Source organism: Oncorhynchus masou, chromosome 28 (genome assembly GCF_036934945.1).
Source record: "Oncorhynchus masou masou isolate Uvic2021 chromosome 28, UVic_Omas_1.1, whole genome shotgun sequence".
Lineage (NCBI taxonomy): Eukaryota > Metazoa > Chordata > Actinopteri > Salmoniformes > Salmonidae > Oncorhynchus > Oncorhynchus masou.
In genome coordinates, this window is record NC_088239.1 from 43,994,921 (window position 1) to 44,010,127 (window position 15,207).

Consider the following 15,207-nt stretch of genomic DNA (forward strand, 5'->3'; position numbering starts at 1 on the left):
TTGCAGTATCTCATTTCTATCTAATGCATACCAATGTCCTAAAACTATTTTTTGTTGTATTGGTTAAAAAACAACAACATATAGTCTCTTCCCACACCCGCTGTGTCTAACCACATTAACCCATGCGTTTGACAAAGCAACTACAGTAATTAACGTAAAGATGCTGCTTGTAACGCATTGTGATGACGGTGGTGGAAGATTGATGACGGATGGTTTGAGGATTGGTCACCTGCTCTCCTTTTAGCACTTGTGTGACTGTGATGTGCTGCCCATCCAGTTTGTACACGATGACTCTGCCTGTGTGGTTGTGCCGCGGTGCCCCCGTGATATATAATACACCATTAGGGGTTGATGCCGACTGCACATCATAACCTGCACGGTGGGCAGATACACACACACACACACACACACACACGAGCAGTTCAGGACCACAGCATAAGGACACAGAGTCTCTATTGGAGGGTTATTTGAGTACATTGGTCTCCTGGCATTAGTTTAGTTTAGTCTCATTGTTAAGAGGAAGCAGTAAAACACCGGAGAACAGAGAGGTGTGTGTGTGTGTGTGTGTGTGTGTGTGTGTGTGTGTGTGTGTGTGTGTGTGTGTGTGTGTGTGTGTGTGTGTGTGTGTGTGTGTGTGTGTGTGTGTGTGTGTGTGTGTGTGTGTGTGTGTGTGTGTGTGTGTGTGTGCGCGCGTGCCTGCATGAGTGTGTGTGCGTGGTTAGTTTTTCTGAAGAACACTGTACCACAGACAGTTCATATGTCAGACACACTCAGTGTTTGTATTCGTCCGGTCTGAGACGAACAGCCACCCAGATTGTTCTCCGTGACACCTTTTTTAAATAACATTATTCTTTAATCCCACACAGCGTCTTCCATGCAGCCCGTAAAAGGTAGTATGAGGGGAGATGTAGGCTACTGTAAGCCCCGCGGGTCTGTTATTTCAGTTGGAGTATAAGCATATCTGCGTCCCAAATGGCACCCAATTCCCTACATAGTGCACTACTCTTAGCTAGAGCCCTACGGGCCCTGGTCAAAAAAGAAGTGCAGTATAGAGGGAATAGGGTACCAGTTGGGACGTAGACCATGTTTCTGTCTACTGTAGAGTAATGGGGCTGGTAGTCCACCATGCTACCCTGGGCTGTTTATACAGGAGCTGGAAGGCACAAAGGACTTAGCCCACTGTCCAGTTTCTAAAGTGTCAGTGCAGGTTGTTATTGTACAGGTTGTCATTGTACCGTAATCTAAATAAGAAGCTATTCTTCTCAACTGTCTTCAATTCAAATGCCATGTGTGGAGTGGCTCATATCAAACAGTAGGTCTAGACTTACATAGATAACTACAGCAATAATAGAGGACAGGGCAGGAATTCAACATCATAAAACAGCCATGTATGGTTAAATAAAGGTTTAAAAGGGTAAATAAATACAGTGTCATCCATGCGGGTGGTTTGTCTGGTCGGGCCTGGACTTTACCCACGTACCCCACCAGGCTGTGTGTGTGTGTCGTTTGTACTTACCTACGTACCCCACCAGGCTGTGTGTGTGTGTTGTTTGTACTTACCCACGTACCCCACCAGGCTGTGTGTGTGTGTTGTTTGTACTTACCCACGTACCCCACCAGGCTGTGTTTGTGTGTCGTTTGTACTTACCCACGTACCCCACCAGGCTGTGTGTGTGTGTCGTTTGTACTTACCCACGTAGCCCACCAGGCTGTGTGTGTGTGTCGTTTGTACTTACCCACATACCCTGCCAGGCTCTCCTTCCTCTCGTCCAGGGGGTCATGGAAGTCTGCGTTTAGGGGAACCATGGTACCCTGGTCTGTGTGCATCACTACTGTCCCGTTCCACTCATACGCTCCCACTGCTCCCAGCATCACACCCTCCTATGAATGAATGAATGAATTGTATTTAACAACTATAAAATACATTTCCCTCAGCCATGTGAGTACAACAATATGTACAGTATCTGTCTTCTCAATAATCCTGTTTTTACAAACATACACACCTGTGACAGACATTTTGTATTAAGGACTATAATAACGTGTATTTACAAAGCCTTTTTTTTACATCAGCAGATGTCACAGAGAGCTTATAGAGAAACCCAGCCTAAAACCCCAAATAGCAAGAAATGCTGATGTAGAAACTCCCTAGAAAGGCCAGAACCTAGGAAGAAACCTAGAGAGGAACCAGGCTCTGAGGGGTGGCCAGTCCTCTTCTGGCTGTGCCAAGTAGAGATTATAAGAGTACATGGCCATTAAGGTCAGATTGTTGTTCAAGATGTTCAAACGTTCACTGATGACCAGCAGGGTCAAATAATAATCACAGTGGTTGTAGAGGGTGCAACGGGTCAGCACCTCAGGAGTAAATGTCAGTGGGCTTTTCATAGCCGAGCATTCAGAGGTCGAGACAGCAGGTGCGGTAGAGAGGGAGGGAGGGAGAGAGAGAGAGAGAGAGAGAGAGAGAGAGGGTCGAAAAAAAGCAGGTCCTGACAAGAGCACATTGTTCCTAATACAACAATGCACACATAAGAAAATTAAAGAGTCAGATGAGACAACAGCTCATAGAGATACTAGAAAGCTAATCTCCTGTCTTTGTAATGTCGTCTTCTGTGACAGCATGGGCAGTGACATTAAGGGCCTCCATCCAACACTTTGGGACAATTATGCCACAGCACAGGAAACAGATACCACCCCCCCCCAGGAAGTGGAAATGCTGTGAGTGAGTGAAGGCTGAACAGACCAGTGACCACAGTGAGAAAGACCACTGTCACAAGTCATTTAGCAGACAGGAGCGTCTGCTAAATGACTCAACTAAGAACAGATTCATATTCACAACGACGATATCAAGTCTGAATGCAATACAGTGTCAAGTAGCCATTTCCCCCACAGATCCCCGTTTCATGAATACAGGAAGGCAGGACAGGGTAAAGTATTTCACAAGATGGAACTGGATCGTCCCACGAAATAAGTGCCTTTTAGGTCCATTTGTTTTAATATGGTGAAACTAGTCCTTTAAAAAAAATGTTTTTCAAAAGAAACAGTGAACATCTAATAGTCAATTCAGTAAAAGCAGGTGAGCTGGTGTTTTGGTGGAAAACTGAGCGAGTTGAAAAGAACATGTCAACCCTGTTACCCATAGATAATCAGGCTACGAATGTTTTAACGATTACGTTTTTTGTTGTTGTGAAGCTTGCATTCAATTGTCACCCTCTGTTGCCCACAAAACACTTCCATTAGCACTGTCACAATGGGATTTTTGGCTGATTTAAGAACAAATTGTCAACCATTTTACAGTCAACCTTGTTACTTTATTTGGCAGTTAACATGCACTTACTATAGTCATTTTTATTTTATTTTTTATTTTGAGATGGGAAAACATGCTTTTTATTAAGTTAAACATGTGTTCTTTATGACAGAATGTAAAAATGAGGTGAAACCAAAAGTTTTGGTCGAACCCTTTTGGTTCCAGGTAGAACCCTTTCCACCAAAAAGGGTTCTCCTATGGGGAGAACCGAATAACCCGTTTGGAACCCTTTTTTTGTAAGAGTGTAGCGCATGTTCACTCCAACTCATCTACAGAGGGGAAATGCCTGATGAATGCACATAAGGTGAGGGAGAAGGGGAAAAAAAAGTGTTTTGTTTGTTCAAAGTGAACATCCTCTCACGGAAAAGGTATCTCTTGTTAGTTCTCCTCTCCCCCACAGCACAGATATCTCTGGGCTGAGAGAGGAGAGGAAAGAGAGGACAGAGGGTCCCTCTTTAGTTGGATCATGGTGAACCAGCACAGGGATAGACAAGATGGTGAATGAAAGATCTCACTGGCCACACACACACCGGTCGAATCAATATAGTTTCCCACGTCATTTCCATGAAATTCATTTAAATGGAATAACGTTGGACTAACGTGGAAGAGACGTTGAAGTGATGTCTGTGCCAAGTGAATAACGCAACACCCGCCGTCGTTCTGTACTGTATCTGACTGGGGCCGATCAGCGGGCAGTCACAGATTCACAAACGTGATATCAGTGGGAGAGTGGGAGTACACTATTAAAAGAGAGTATTTTGAAACATAAAACATTTGATAGATTTTGCAATTAGGAAAGCCTCGTTGCATATTTTCCAACTGTTTCTTTTAACAGTATAGGATAGTGGAAAGCAGGGGTAGAAGGAGTTAGTTGGAAAGAGGAAAGGGGAAATGAAAGCAGGGGTGTATTTATTACGAAAACCGTTTAAGAACCAAACAGAAGCGAGCAGAGCAAAACAAGAGTCTCTATTGGACAAATGTATGTAGGTCCCTCCTCCCTTCAGTTTGACTCCGTTTAAGAAACGTTTTGCAACAGAATCGGCATAATGAATACGTCCCAGTTGTAGAAGGAAACAACAGTAGGCAATGTGGACTCACCTTAGAGGTGTGGGCACTAAATCCTGCCTGGGACATCTCCATCTCAAACGACGAGGTGTAGTTACCTGACGTTGCTGTGGAAAACATATTCACATTGATCCATTACTATACGATCACATTACGATCACATTACGAAACGATCACTCTCACTGATCCATTTTCATTGGAACTGTCTGCGGACTGTTTTTAATGACGTTATTGTTTCTAAATTGTACGACTGTGCGGCTGTTTGGATGATAACTCACTTCCCCCTTGGGGATGAATAAAACACAATCTCATCTCTCTTTATTTCACTACGTAGAGAAGAACTCGAGCACAGCTCCGGAGAAGAATCCGCCCTTGGCCACCGTTGTCGCTGAGATCAAAGTAGCACAAAGCATGTGGTCGCGATTTAACTAGAAGAAAGTAGCTCAGCCTACCTTCCAAGGCAAAGATCCTGCTTCCCAGAGCGTCTACGATGTTGAGCAAGGCAAACTCGTTGGACACATTGAAGAAGTGATCTCCCACAGGATCGCTGGAGATGTTCTTGATCTCCTCAATGAACTTTTTCACTTCAGTGATGCTTCTGTTGTTCCTGTTGTAATCACCAAGCACCTGAAGGGAAACAAATAGTGTCATTTTTTTATTTGATTTATTTAACTAACCGTTATTTATACAGGCAAGTCAACTAAGAACAGATTCGTATTCGCAACGATGATATCAAGTCTGAAAAACAGTCCTCTATATACAGAATGTGGTCCATGTAGGGAACAGGATTTGAACCCATAACTCTTGGCCTGCCTGGGCTGGAAGATTCCCAGTTGCAGACCCCTAGTTGGAGGATTCCCGTACTGTTTATTCTCTCCTGATCCATAGAAGCCTCTAACCAGGATTTCTGGAAAATCTGAGAATTCTCGGAAAGTTCCCGGGATTTTGCAACCCTCATATCAAACCATCTAAACTACGTGAGAGACGCTGTGTTTATTTGAGGTCTGTTAGGGTTGTGACTGTGATCTTGTCCAGACTAAAAGGTATGTTACAGCTTTTACTGTGGTGAGGCTATTTGAGGTATTAATATTGAGGTATCATGGTTTTGATGGTCTTATACTCACTGCAATACCGAACCTCTCAATGTCGTCTTTCTCGCATTCTGCGGTGACATTTTTGAGGTTATGAGAGTCATGTGACTCTCCGTCCGTCACGATTATCATGACCTTCTTGACCCCGGGCCGCGCCCCTCGCTCCACGGTGAAGGCCTCTTTCCTGAAAATCATAAATCATTTTGAACTCACTTCACACATTGTACAAGAAATAGACACACTTAACTGAGTGGAACAGTAAATTCAACTGAACTCAATTAAATTAAGTACATTTTTTGTAAATTGAGCAGGACCAGACTCTTGTACTGCACCTTGCCGTGTCGATACCCAGGAAGGTCATGGTCCTGACACCCTGTTGCTGTTCAAGATTCATCACTTTTCCCAGCAGGGATAGAGTGTTATTAAACTGGCTGAGGTTCACATTGTGAATGACTTGCTCTCCATACGACACAATGCCCACCTGGAACAAAAAGGCGGGATTCAGACAGACCGACACTCACTCAAACGTACAAATTCGCCCTCATCTCACTCGCCCTCTTCCCTTTAACCTCCTTTACCCTCATCTCACTCTCTGCCCTTCTCTCCAGTTCCCTCTTTTCTAACTGTCCCATCCCGTGGCACACTCCAACACTTCAACACTCCGAGACAGTCTGGTAAAGAAGGCCATGTGGTTTGGTCTGGTGAGTCTAGTGTGATGTCATTCTCTTTATATAGCACGCATGGGTACTTATCCGGCTATGGAATATGGGCTCTATAAAGGGAGAACTTTGTAGGACAATATTTTCCAGTGCAGCACAGAGGAAAACTGTAATTTCACCATTAAGCTAAACCACTGTGAACCAGCTCCTCTCCAGAGGCAGGGGTATTCTAAAAAGGACTCTCCATTCACATAAAACCCATTTATTTGTATTTTTAAGTAACCTTTATTTAACACATATTGCCCTTGGACTTTTAAACTAATAACAGTATGAGTGATGATTTAACAGTGGTTCTGAGACTGTAATGAATAGATGATCATCATATATGCACGCATCTCAAAAGGCAAGGCAACGACGTATTGTTATTATATTGTGCTGTTACATAATTAAAAGACAGCGAATTGCAATTGATTGCTGCTGGCATCTTTCTATTCCGTGTCCCTCCTCTTTTCTCTATCCATCGCTCCCTTCTGTCCCTCTCTCTGTCATGTCCCAGAGTTGATACTGTGTTCTTAATAAAGGGTCCTTTGGCGAAACTGTTTCACCAGGCTGGAACCATAAAGGGTCCTTCTACGGGGTTCTTCGACAGGTACCGTCATCTAAAGTGTTACCCATTTTTTTCCCTCTAGTATACAGAAAGGAGAAATCACCTGGGACAGTTTAGGTCCAATTTCGATATTTTTCAGAAACTTGACCAGGAACTCAATGATGCTGCTCCATGGCCATATACTATTGGAGCCGTCAAGCACCATGACAATGTCAAGCTCCTTGGCACACTCTGGAATACAAGAGGGATTCAAATAATGTGGCCGTTATGATCTGTGTAACACAACCAATATATCACACACTACACGCAATGTAGAATTTAGTTGGGGAAACAGACATGTGTTTTGTACGTCAATGTTTAAACTGTTAAAACCACAGTTGCCAACAGTTTTTATACAATAAATGCATTAAACAGTTGGTGTGTGCAGTGGAGAGAGGTGAAGAGAGGGAGAACACTACAATACCCAGAAGCTCTCCCATCTACAGTAGTCCCTCTTGAGTCTTGTAAAAAAAAAAAGGCCTCGTTCCAATATCCATACTACCATAGTATACTACTTTAGAATACTACTGAGAATGAAGCAGAGGAGACATGCATTCTAAGTGGTACAGTATGCCAGAATGGATATCGGAACACAGCCACAGACTACACGATAATGTGCTTAGAATGCATGTCTAATACAGTGTCTGAGAGTGAGACTACACAGAGGTGGAAAGCTATATCTCATCTATACTGAGGCTTAATAGTCCACACCAGGGTTTCCCCAACTGGTGGCCTTGTGGGGTGATTTTACTAGGCCCCCTCAAGTTTTCTGACCAAATTTTTGTTCTTCTTGTTGGACATAAAATACCATAAAAACACCAGCAAATCAGCTCCAAGTGATTGTACTTCTGGAAATCTGTTCCAAAGTATCCCCCACCCCCTCTGCATAATAGAGAGACATACTGTAATGTGATCGTATACAAGGTTTGAAATGATTATGTTTTAGTCAAATATTATATCTGTTTGGGCTTCTTGCTGTCAATGTGCAGTGTTAAGACAGCAATGACAAGTCTCTCAAAATCTGTCCTAACTTGGGCATGCATGGCAGCAAGAGACTGGAGAGTAGTTTACACTCAGTGGAATGCTCTTATGTACACAAGCAATGTTTCTCTCTGGGCCACGTGGCTCGAGGGGTTGGTTGGTTAGGGGGTGAAGAGAGGAATGGGTTGGGGGGGGGGGGGTGTAGAGAGAGAAAGCTCTGCTCTGGTCTGTCTGGGGTAGGATGTAGAAGGAACACCAAGGTGAGGGGTCATGCAGCTGTAGTTCTCGGTGTGTGTGTGTGTGTTTTGTTGTCCTGTACCTTGCACGGCCGGGGCGATGGAGTTGAGTACCTGGAAGGTTGAGCTGACGTTGGTACATACACCAGAGATGTACGTCTGCTGACCACACATGTAGCCATACTGGGGACCACAAGCCTGGACGAAAATAGTACACACACACACGCGTCACAGCGGAATCTGAAATAAGGTCATTAGGACATTCCCCCTGAAACGTTTTGAAGAAGCAGCGCTAACGATACCTCATCATGAGACCATGAACGCTACACACACATGCTCACTGGGTTAACCTGGACTCGGGGTAACTGACTCTCCGAAGTACAGTATCTGATAGGCTAGGACCCTCTAGTCAACAGTCCTTATATGAGCAGTGAGGTACAAGCCCAGTGAAGTGGCAGAGGGGGAAAGTTCTGGTAAGATCCGGGCTTTGTAATGTATATCTTATGTCATCATTATAAATACTCAGACCCATTCTTCTAGACAGAGACAGAGAGACAGAGAGACAGAGAGAGAGAGAGAGAGAGAGAGAGAGAGAGAGTGCCACAAGAGGTTGGTGGCACCTTAATTGGGGAGGACGGGCTTGTGGTAATGGCTGGAGTGAGTGGAATGGCGTCGAATACATCAAACCCATTCCATTCGATCGTTTCCAGCCATTATTATGAGCCATCCTCCCCTCAGCAGCCTCCACTGGCGTGGGTGTGTGATATATATGTCAGCTCTACATATAGTAACAACCGTACTGCCTCTTGCAGTCCAGGGCTGACATCTAGATTTCCACATTACCTCTTACCAGAAAGCCTCCTTGAGGGTTGGTAACCAGCGTCGTTCCCATGGTCATGTTATCCTTGACTTCGTGTAAGTTAGGAATTGTTGTGTTTTCTGGGAAAATATGAAATAAATAAATAAAGTCAGTGAAAGAAAGAAAGAGTCCTTGAAGAGAAAGAACAGCTGGTCAAATTCCTCTGTCCATTTTCCCATAGGCAGAAAGTCAGACTACCCTTCCAGAACCATGGAACTCTCCGGAACTCACTTTTAACGATGTGCACTACTGAAATGTAGCCATTTTATTTACCTCAGTTAATTATGCATAGGCTATGGGCTATTTCTACCGTCTTTACCGGGAAAAGCATACACACACTTTTTGTTTTCCAGCATAAATACTGTAGCGTAGTTAGCAGCGTGTGCTGAATTAGTCCTGTGTGGTTGTAAGATAATGGCTCTAGCTACACCAGGGTTGTGGGTTCAATTCCGACTGGGGGTCACAAATACTCAAATGTATGTGAATACACTGTTGTAAGTCTCTTTGGCTAAAAAGGGTCTGCTAAATGGCAGTCTATGTATAATTCAAATGTGCTCTCTGTCTAGAAGCATTTTTCAAAGACGTCTTATGGGGAACCATGCAGGCTAATCTCATAATGTCCTCTCTCTCTGTACTCATAATTCACGTCACGTCCAGTGACCGCGGAACAACGCACGGCCCTGTCAAGCTGTAGTAATAATACAGTCATTGTCACACTGTATATGACCAGATTTTATGGTGGAACAATATTCTTATAATTTTACCGGAGAACATTACAAAAGATAAACTAAATACATAAACAATAGGTATAAACATCAAAATACTTAACAAAACAACAGATAATGTCAACAAAATGTGTTGCAGAATTTGAATACATCCCCAAAATGAATTGATTTTTGTTCCACTAAATTGATTTAGTAATCCTAATTCATCTCAACCCTGCCTTTGGGGAGTGAGTCAGTATCAGGGTTGGGGGTGAATTCCATTTCAATTCAGTCAATTCGGGTTCACTTCCTTAAATCGACTTTGTTGAAATGGAATTGACCCCCAACCCTGTTCAGTATCGAGCCATCAGAAGCCCCGAGGCATGGTGAACGACGCGCATGCAGCAGAGGCGGCATGCGGGTTATCTGGTTAGCATGATATAATTATGAGTGAATGAGATGAGACATTCAAATCCTGTTTATGTGGTGTCTTCCTGTGCTGCTGCTTTGGCTCACGTCCTGTCCAGCACACAAGGCAGGGAGTCCCAGACCAGCACACTGGACGATGCGAGGCTGTGTGTTTGGTTGCTACTCAGACGCAGTTAATAGAGGGAGTATCAATAGCAATCCCATGCAACCCACATATGCAAATACATACACACACTGTCAATGAGGGCTCACCAGGCAGCTCCAGTTTGATACATTTAGGGTTTGGTCCTCGATCCACGGGGCATTTGTAGACATCTCCAGTCCGTTTGGCCGGCTGGCCGGCCAAGGGAGAACCGATAAGTACCCTTTAAAGACAGAAACAGGGGAAGAGGTTAGTATTCCATACCCACCCAGCATAAACATAAAAGCAACAACTAGAGTTCCTCTCAACGACCTAGCGTTGGGTTGTGTTTTCCCACGAAAAAGGCCATTTAAATGTATTACAAAAATGATCTAAAATGCTTGTTGTGCAGTGGAAAGTACACAATTTAGCACTTTACCCCTACTATGTTTACTCGTCATAACATTGTTTATGTATTTCTGAGCGAGTCACTCACGCTTTTACATCGGAATACAGCTTGTTAGCTGGGCTCTGTTGTTGCGAGTGTAATCTGTGTGGTCCAGTGCTGGTTCTCTCTCACCCGAAATCTTATGGGTACGATATAACGCTAAGCTGAGCTAGTTATCTGCTAGCACGTAAACAGTTCGCCTAATTAACATTCCACTCTCCTAATGACCGCTGATCAACTAAAGAGGGTGCAACTAGCGGGAACACAATCAGTCATCATCTCAAAGCTCACAGCTAAGTGATACACTGCACAGAGAACAGACATCTGTGCCTGATCCACACTGGGCCTGGCTCACTTTCAGCGACAGCACTCACTCTAAATGAGAGCCTTCAATTGGGGCCGTGCCATCTGTGATTGATAACTCTCCTCACATCTACAGTAACCCAGGTTAAGTAACACAGGCATCGAGACACAATCTCTCTCTCCCTTTGTCTCCAATGGAGGTTTTTGTGAATTGCCAACCCAAATAAGGCCCTGTTCCAATATCCACACATACATACTACTAGCATACTTTTCTTAGAATGAAGCTATGATATAGCCATGCATTCTAAGGTATGCTAGTATGTATAATGGAAGGATCATATCTTCATCAATCGTATATTATAATCTGGTTATTATAATTTAACTGGAACTATCAGGTCTTTCTTTACATTATCACTGTGTGAAATTGACAGTGTGAAAATACCTTAAAGTGGTACGCCAGTATGGATATCGGAACATATACCCCTCGTCACTCATTACACAATGGTATGTGTGTATAAGTGAGAGTAACTGGGCCTATAGGAGCCTTATCTACACGAGAAAGCTGTGGGATCGTTCATCATCACAGTTGCTCCTGCTGATTGGGAAGGACTAAATCACCGTAACTGATCCCATATGGGGTTAACAAGCCCATTCCAGCTGAATGTATGGGGATAGTGAGCTCGTTAGTTAGGGGCCAGGGTCACACTGTAAGGGACTCCAGTAGAGAACTATACAGACCGGCTGTCTCTCTGTCTGAGGTGGACTGTTCATTTCTCTAAATGAGGCAGATGTAGTTTACTAGCATGTAACAAAAAGGGGGATAGTGAGCTAGTTATTTAGGGGCCGGGATCACACTGTATGAGCCTCTAGTGGCGTAGTGTAGGGACCGGCTGTCTCTCTGTCTGTAGGGGACTGTACCTTTCTCTAAAGGGAGGCAGACTGAGTTAACTAGCATGTAAAAATGTGCTCCTTCACCAATTAAGAGAGGGCCCACAGACGTGTGGTTTCACGGTGCCTTTACTGGCAGACTGGGTGCATACTCTGGTGGGTTGTGTCCACTTAACAGGCGGAGGGAGGGGAGGGCTCTTTATGAGACAGACGGTGTTAAGCTGCAGGCCTAACTGATACACTTGGAGGGATGGAGGGAGGGACTCTTTATGAGACAGACGGTGTTAAGCTGCAGGCCTAACTGATACACTTGGAGGGATGGAGGGAGGGACTCTTTATTTGAGCCAGTGTCTTGACCACAGGACTTCACTCTTAGAAAAAAAGGTGCTAAGTAGAACCATAAAGGGTTCTTCAGTTTGTCCCCTCTGGGGAACACTTTTTGGTATTGGGTAGAACCCTTTGCAGAGGGTTCGACATAGAACCATCTATGTAGGGATCTTCAAAGAACAGCCTGTATATGGTTCTACCTAGAACCTGTCAGGATTTGGCCAGGGTTGTTCCGGGTTTTTGTCAGTAGATGTCCCCATTGTGCTTTTTGTCCCTGTGTTTTTCCCTTGATCCCCATTATTGTTTGCACCTGTGTCTCGTTTCCCCTGATTGTATTTAAACCCTTTGTTTCCCTCAGTTCTGTGCTCTGTGTTTGTATGTTAGCACCCTGCCCTAGTGTTCTGTGTGCTCTTGTCGATTCCGGGTGAAGTTCTTGTGGTATTCTGTTTTTTTGTTTTTGTTTATTTTTTGGTGAGTTTCTTTTGAGGTCTTTTTGTGTTTTTCCTACCACCTTTTGGATTTGCCATTTTTTGTATTTTAGGATTTTTTCTTTATTAAATACACCGTCTTAAGTACTGCTGTGTCTGCCTCATCTTCTGGGTTCTGCTGACTATTCGTGGCTCAGTTGGTTAAGTGACTGTTTCTCACTCCGGAGACCCAGGTTCGAAACCGGGTCCTGACAGAAACACAGAGCCAAAAATGAACCCAGAGGCAGCCAGTTCCCAGGACCTTTTTGCCACGCTGTCCCACCACCAGGAGACTGTCCAACGCCACGAAGCCGCCCTGGTTCAGCAAGAGGCCTTAATGGCTAGACATTCTCATCTTCTGTCGGAGATGCTGACTTCCATAAAGCAGATATCTGATCGACTTACCCCGGCAACAGTTCCGTCCCAGTACCTCAGGTTCACGTACCCATGGCAGTTAACCCCCTGGCTGAACCTCGTCTTCCACCTCCCCAACGGTTCTCAGGTGATCCAAGTGCTTGTAAAGGCTTTCTCACTCAATGTTCTCTCTCCTTTGAGCTGCAACCTTCGTCGTTTCCCACCGACCGGTCTAAGATCGCATATATCATTACCCTGCTGTCGGAAAAAGCCCTGGCCTGGGCTACTGCTGTGTGGGATGCCCATAGTTCCTGCTGTGCCAGCTACTCTGCCTTTGCAGAGGAATTCAAACGAGTGTTTCAAGGCCCAAGCAGTGGTTCTGACTCAGCCAAACAGCTCCTGACTCTCCATCAAGGTTGGCGCAGCGTGACGGACTATGCCATCCAGTTCCGCACGGTGGCAGCAGCGAGTGGCTGGAACAACGAGGCGCTCACGGTGTGCTTTCTGAAAGGCCTTTCCGACACTATCCAAGATGAACTGGCCACTCGGGAACCACCGGACAATCTCGAGTCCCTGATCAAGTTGGCCTCACGCATTGACCAGCGTCTGAGAGAGAGAAACTCAACCGTAGACCTCTAGCCCCTATCAGTCCCAGCTCCGAGTCCCCACCTTTATCATCGCTGGCTCCACCGGAACCCAGGCAGATTGGACGCATCTCCCAGGCTGAGAGAGACCGCCGGATGAGGGAGCGACGCTGTCTATATTGCGGCAAACCGGGCCATTTCCGTTCCACGTGTCCCGGGCTCCAGGGAAACGCTCTGTCCCGTACAGACCGGGGGAACTGTAACGGGAAACATAACCTCCTCCCATCCGTCCAACTCCCGTCTGCTCATTCCAGTCACCCTCTCCTGGGACAACCACAAGCTTCACCTTCAAGCCTTGGTAGACTCTGGAGCCGCAGGTAACTTCATGGATGGTGTCTGGGCGAAGGAGAATGGCGTTCCCTCTGAACCTCTAAGTGACCCCATGAGGGTTACTACATTGGATGGAAGCCCTTTGGGATCTGGACTTGTCACTCATGTCACTACCTCCTTGAGACTGTCAGTTTCACAACACCAGGAATTGATGAACTTTCATTTGATCTCCTGTTCCGAGTTCCCTCTCGTCCTTGGATGCCCCTGGCTTCACAGCCATAACCCTCACATCGACTGGTCTGTGGGCACTATCAAGCAGTGGGGTCCTACGTGCCAAGCTACTTGTATTTTCCAGAATTCCCCGAGTTCTACTCCCGAGTCTTTAGAATCCATCGACCTGACCCGAGTTCCCGAGTGTTACCATGACCTCAAACTGGTGTTTAGCAAACAGAGGGCCACCATGCTACCACCCCATAGATCTTACGATTGCCCCATCGACCTGTTTCCGGGCACTTGCCCCCCAGGGGTCGGATCTTTTCCCTATCTCCACCCGAACGAGCTGCTATGGATACCTACATCAAGGACTCTCTGGAAGCAGGCCTCATGCGTCCATCAACCTCCCGGCGGGAGCAGGGTTTTTCTTTGTGGCCAAGAAAGATGGTGGATTACGTCCTTGCATCGACTACCGGGGACTCAATGACATAACCGTCCGTAACCGTTACCCGCTACCCCTTATGGCCACAGCCTTCGAGCTGCTCCAGGAAGCAGTTGTTTTCACTAAGCTTGACCTGCGGAACGCATACCATCTTGTGCGGATCAGACCTGGTGACGAGTGGAAGACCGCTTTCAACACGCCTACTGGTCACTATGAATACTTGGTGATGCCCTTCGGCCTGACCAACGCCCCAGCGGTGTTCCAAGCGCTCATAAACGATGTGCTTAGGGATATGCTTAACATATTTGTGTTCGTTTACTTGGATGACATCCTCATCTTTTCGAGCTCCCTTCAAGAACACACTAAGCATGTCAGACAAGTACTCAAACGCCTCCTGGACAGCCATCTGTACGTTAAGCCGGAAAAATGTGAATTCCATTCATCCCGAGTACAATTCCTGGGATTTGTAGTGGAACCCGGTCGAGTCCAAATGGACCCTAGGAAGGTAGGGGCGGTAGCGGATTGGCCCACCCCCAAATCCGTTAAGGATGTTCAGCGTTTCCTGGGCTTCACAAACTTTTACCGCAAGTTCATCAAGAACTTCAGTTTGGTGGCAGCTCCTCTCTCAGCTTTAACCAAAGGTGGCAATGCAAGGTTTGTGTGGGGAAGAGAAGCTGAGACGGCCTTCCAAGGACTCAAGCAGCGCGTCCTCTCTGCTCCCATCCTGATACTACCGACTACGGATGAACCATTTGTGGT

At 45.5% G+C, this 15,207-nt stretch overlaps 1 protein-coding gene across 2 annotated transcripts in view; it reads right to left on the reverse strand.

The window, feature by feature from the left end:
* Positions 1-15,207, reverse strand: part of LOC135517638 (integrin alpha-1-like) — a 70,799-nt gene that overhangs the window by 17,395 nt on the left and 38,197 nt on the right. For both annotated transcript variants that reach the window (XM_064942130.1, XM_064942129.1), the window contains 10 exons: positions 10,224-10,336; positions 8,830-8,918; positions 8,063-8,177; positions 6,827-6,954; positions 5,790-5,938; positions 5,491-5,641; positions 4,819-4,993; positions 4,400-4,473; positions 1,737-1,881; positions 230-372 (listed from right to left, as the gene is read on the reverse strand). In XM_064942130.1, the coding sequence (XP_064798202.1) occupies positions 230-372; positions 1,737-1,881; positions 4,400-4,473; positions 4,819-4,993; positions 5,491-5,641; positions 5,790-5,938; positions 6,827-6,954; positions 8,063-8,177; positions 8,830-8,918; positions 10,224-10,336 (1,282 nt within the window). The remainder of the gene's footprint in view (positions 1-229; positions 373-1,736; positions 1,882-4,399; positions 4,474-4,818; positions 4,994-5,490; positions 5,642-5,789; positions 5,939-6,826; positions 6,955-8,062; positions 8,178-8,829; positions 8,919-10,223; positions 10,337-15,207) is intronic.